General features: G+C 38.1%; 1 protein-coding gene across 1 annotated transcript in view; it reads left to right on the forward strand.

The window, feature by feature from the left end:
* The first annotated feature begins 302 nt into the window (after nucleotides 1-302).
* Nucleotides 303-2,230, forward strand: part of LOC119415803 (butyrophilin subfamily 3 member A2) — a 10,862-nt gene continuing 8,934 nt past the window's right edge. The window contains exons 1-2 of the mRNA XM_037683012.1: nucleotides 303-375; nucleotides 988-1,329. Coding sequence (XP_037538940.1) covers nucleotides 327-375; nucleotides 988-1,329 — 391 coding nt within the window. The 5' untranslated portion in view covers nucleotides 303-326. The remainder of the gene's footprint in view (nucleotides 376-987; nucleotides 1,330-2,230) is intronic.

Below are 2,230 nucleotides of genomic sequence, written 5' to 3' on the forward strand. Positions count from 1 at the left end.
TATTTTCACACAAAAATGAACATTTTCTTAGTTTCCACATGTGATACATTTACTATCCATTGTTAATAAAATGTGGGTTTACAAATCTTTGCATCCTTTATTTTCTTTATGAACAATATTTAACATGGTCAGAACTCAGGTTGTAGTTACGAAGTGTCTTATTTCACATTCAATGAACAGTTTTCATTTTATTTGGTGTCTTGTTGTTACACTTGTGACTTTCGTTCTTTCTTTTACACATTTGAAGACTTTGTATCTGTGTGATCTTTTAGTTTCCAGGATCATTTCTGTTCCAGTGAGATCATCTTTAAAACCCACCTGCTGCCATGTCTGACCTTCTTGTCGTCTTCCTGCTTCTCACGTTCTCCTGCACAGGTAACTTGTGCTGCTCCAACAGAGAGGGATCAGTTTGGGAGGTCTTTAAGGACTGTGACTGAAAACAATAATCAGTCACTGTTAATTTATTTATAGGTCCAGCAATAGATGTGAATGTAAAATGTTGCAAATCCAACCAGCTGATCCTGCTCTGGGGTTGAAAGTTATTTTTTTATTTTAATGAGACCTGTCCAAGATACAAGATTAACTAAAATTCATTAAATAAAAAATGCACTTAATTAAAAGCCAAACAGATCAAAACAGAAATAATTAAAAAATATATCTTTGTTCTTGTTAAATAATTTTAAACTGAGTGAATGGGGATTAATCCACCAGGTGTTTCTATAATAATATAGAGACAAGATTAAAATGGGTTTTAAGGTGGGATTATGTGAAGTATGTGTGAGCTGTCAATATCTTACCTGCAGTAGAATGCAGTCGGAGCGATCTCTGTTTAGAGAAACTAAAAAAGTTTTCATAAAGGTGTAAAGCTTCACAGATCAAAGGGAAAATAAAAAAGTTTAGCTCCTGAGAACATGCCGCTGTAAATCCAAGATGGTCAAAGCAGACGACGCACCACAGAATATAATCCAGCTGACTTTTATTTTGCAGGTTCCTCACAGGAAACAGCTCCACCTCAGATGGTCACAGCATTAGTTGGTGATGACGTTGTTTTGCCGTGCCTCCTGAAACCTCCCAGAGATGCTGCTCAGATGACCGTGGAGTGGGGGAAACTGGACCTGGAACCCAGGTTTGTGTTTGTGAGGCATGCTGGGAAGGAACATCTGGCCGACCAAAACCGAGCCTACAAGGGAAGAACTTCTCTGTCAGAAGACAAACTGAAGGACGGAGACGTCTCTCTGAAGCTCTATGATGCGAGACACTCCGACAACGGACGATACAGATGCTACATCCCGAAGGAAGTAGAAGGACATTTTGTTGAGCTCCTGGTTGGTGAGTAAAGAAAACACCTGGCAGGACATGCAGACACACTTTACTTCCAGCTGTTTGAACACTGATGTTTGAGCAGAAGTCTTTGAAATCTGATTTAAAACATGAAGGAAACGGTCAGATCTCAAATTTCAGCAGAAGTCATGAGATTTTTGTGAGTTAGGTTAAAAAAAAAAAAAAGACCAGAGCACTTTATAAATTAAAAATGTAATATTAGCATAAGGAGAAATAAGATTGATAATAAACTGAAAGCCTAGCAGGGCTCATTCAAGAGAATATTCACAGCAATAAAATGAACTCAAACTCAAAACATGTTTGTCTGTTCAAGCCAGTGGTGCAGCCAGGAACCAGTGGCTGAAAGTTGGTGGGCCACCAGACTTAACAGCTTAACTCAATAAGAATGCACAATATACTTTGTAAAAATGAGTTAATCTACTTGTAGAGGAGGAGGCAGGTCCGACCGGCCAGCTGAAAGAGGTAAAAACATGTCCAGTTAAAGTCAGATGGATCACCGGCCGCGCGCATCTCCGCACCTGCTGTCATCTGCAGTGAAGGAAGTAGCAGCATCTACAAACGCTGAAGCGAGCAGCTCGTTCAATTAAAACTGACTTGTTCTATATTTTTCCACATAATTTAGCTCTTAAAATGTTTTTGTTCATCTGTATAATAGCCAATCTTTACAGTTGAGTTTTGTAGGTTATTCGTTTTATACGTTAATATCCATTTGGTGAAGCAAGAAATTTTATATCTTCCTTTTTCAATTGTTTTTTTTAAATTTCATGTCAAACTGGTTTGCTTACAAAAGCAGTAAAAGCTTAAGAAAAAAAATGTCTGGATTTTTTTCGTGTTTGGGCTGACAGGAACCAGGGTTTTGGATTCAAATGGTTTTGGATTCAAAACAGCC

This window comes from Nematolebias whitei, chromosome 1 (assembly GCF_014905685.2).
Source record: "Nematolebias whitei isolate Nwh7 chromosome 1, NemWhi1, whole genome shotgun sequence".
Lineage (NCBI taxonomy): Eukaryota > Metazoa > Chordata > Actinopteri > Cyprinodontiformes > Rivulidae > Nematolebias > Nematolebias whitei.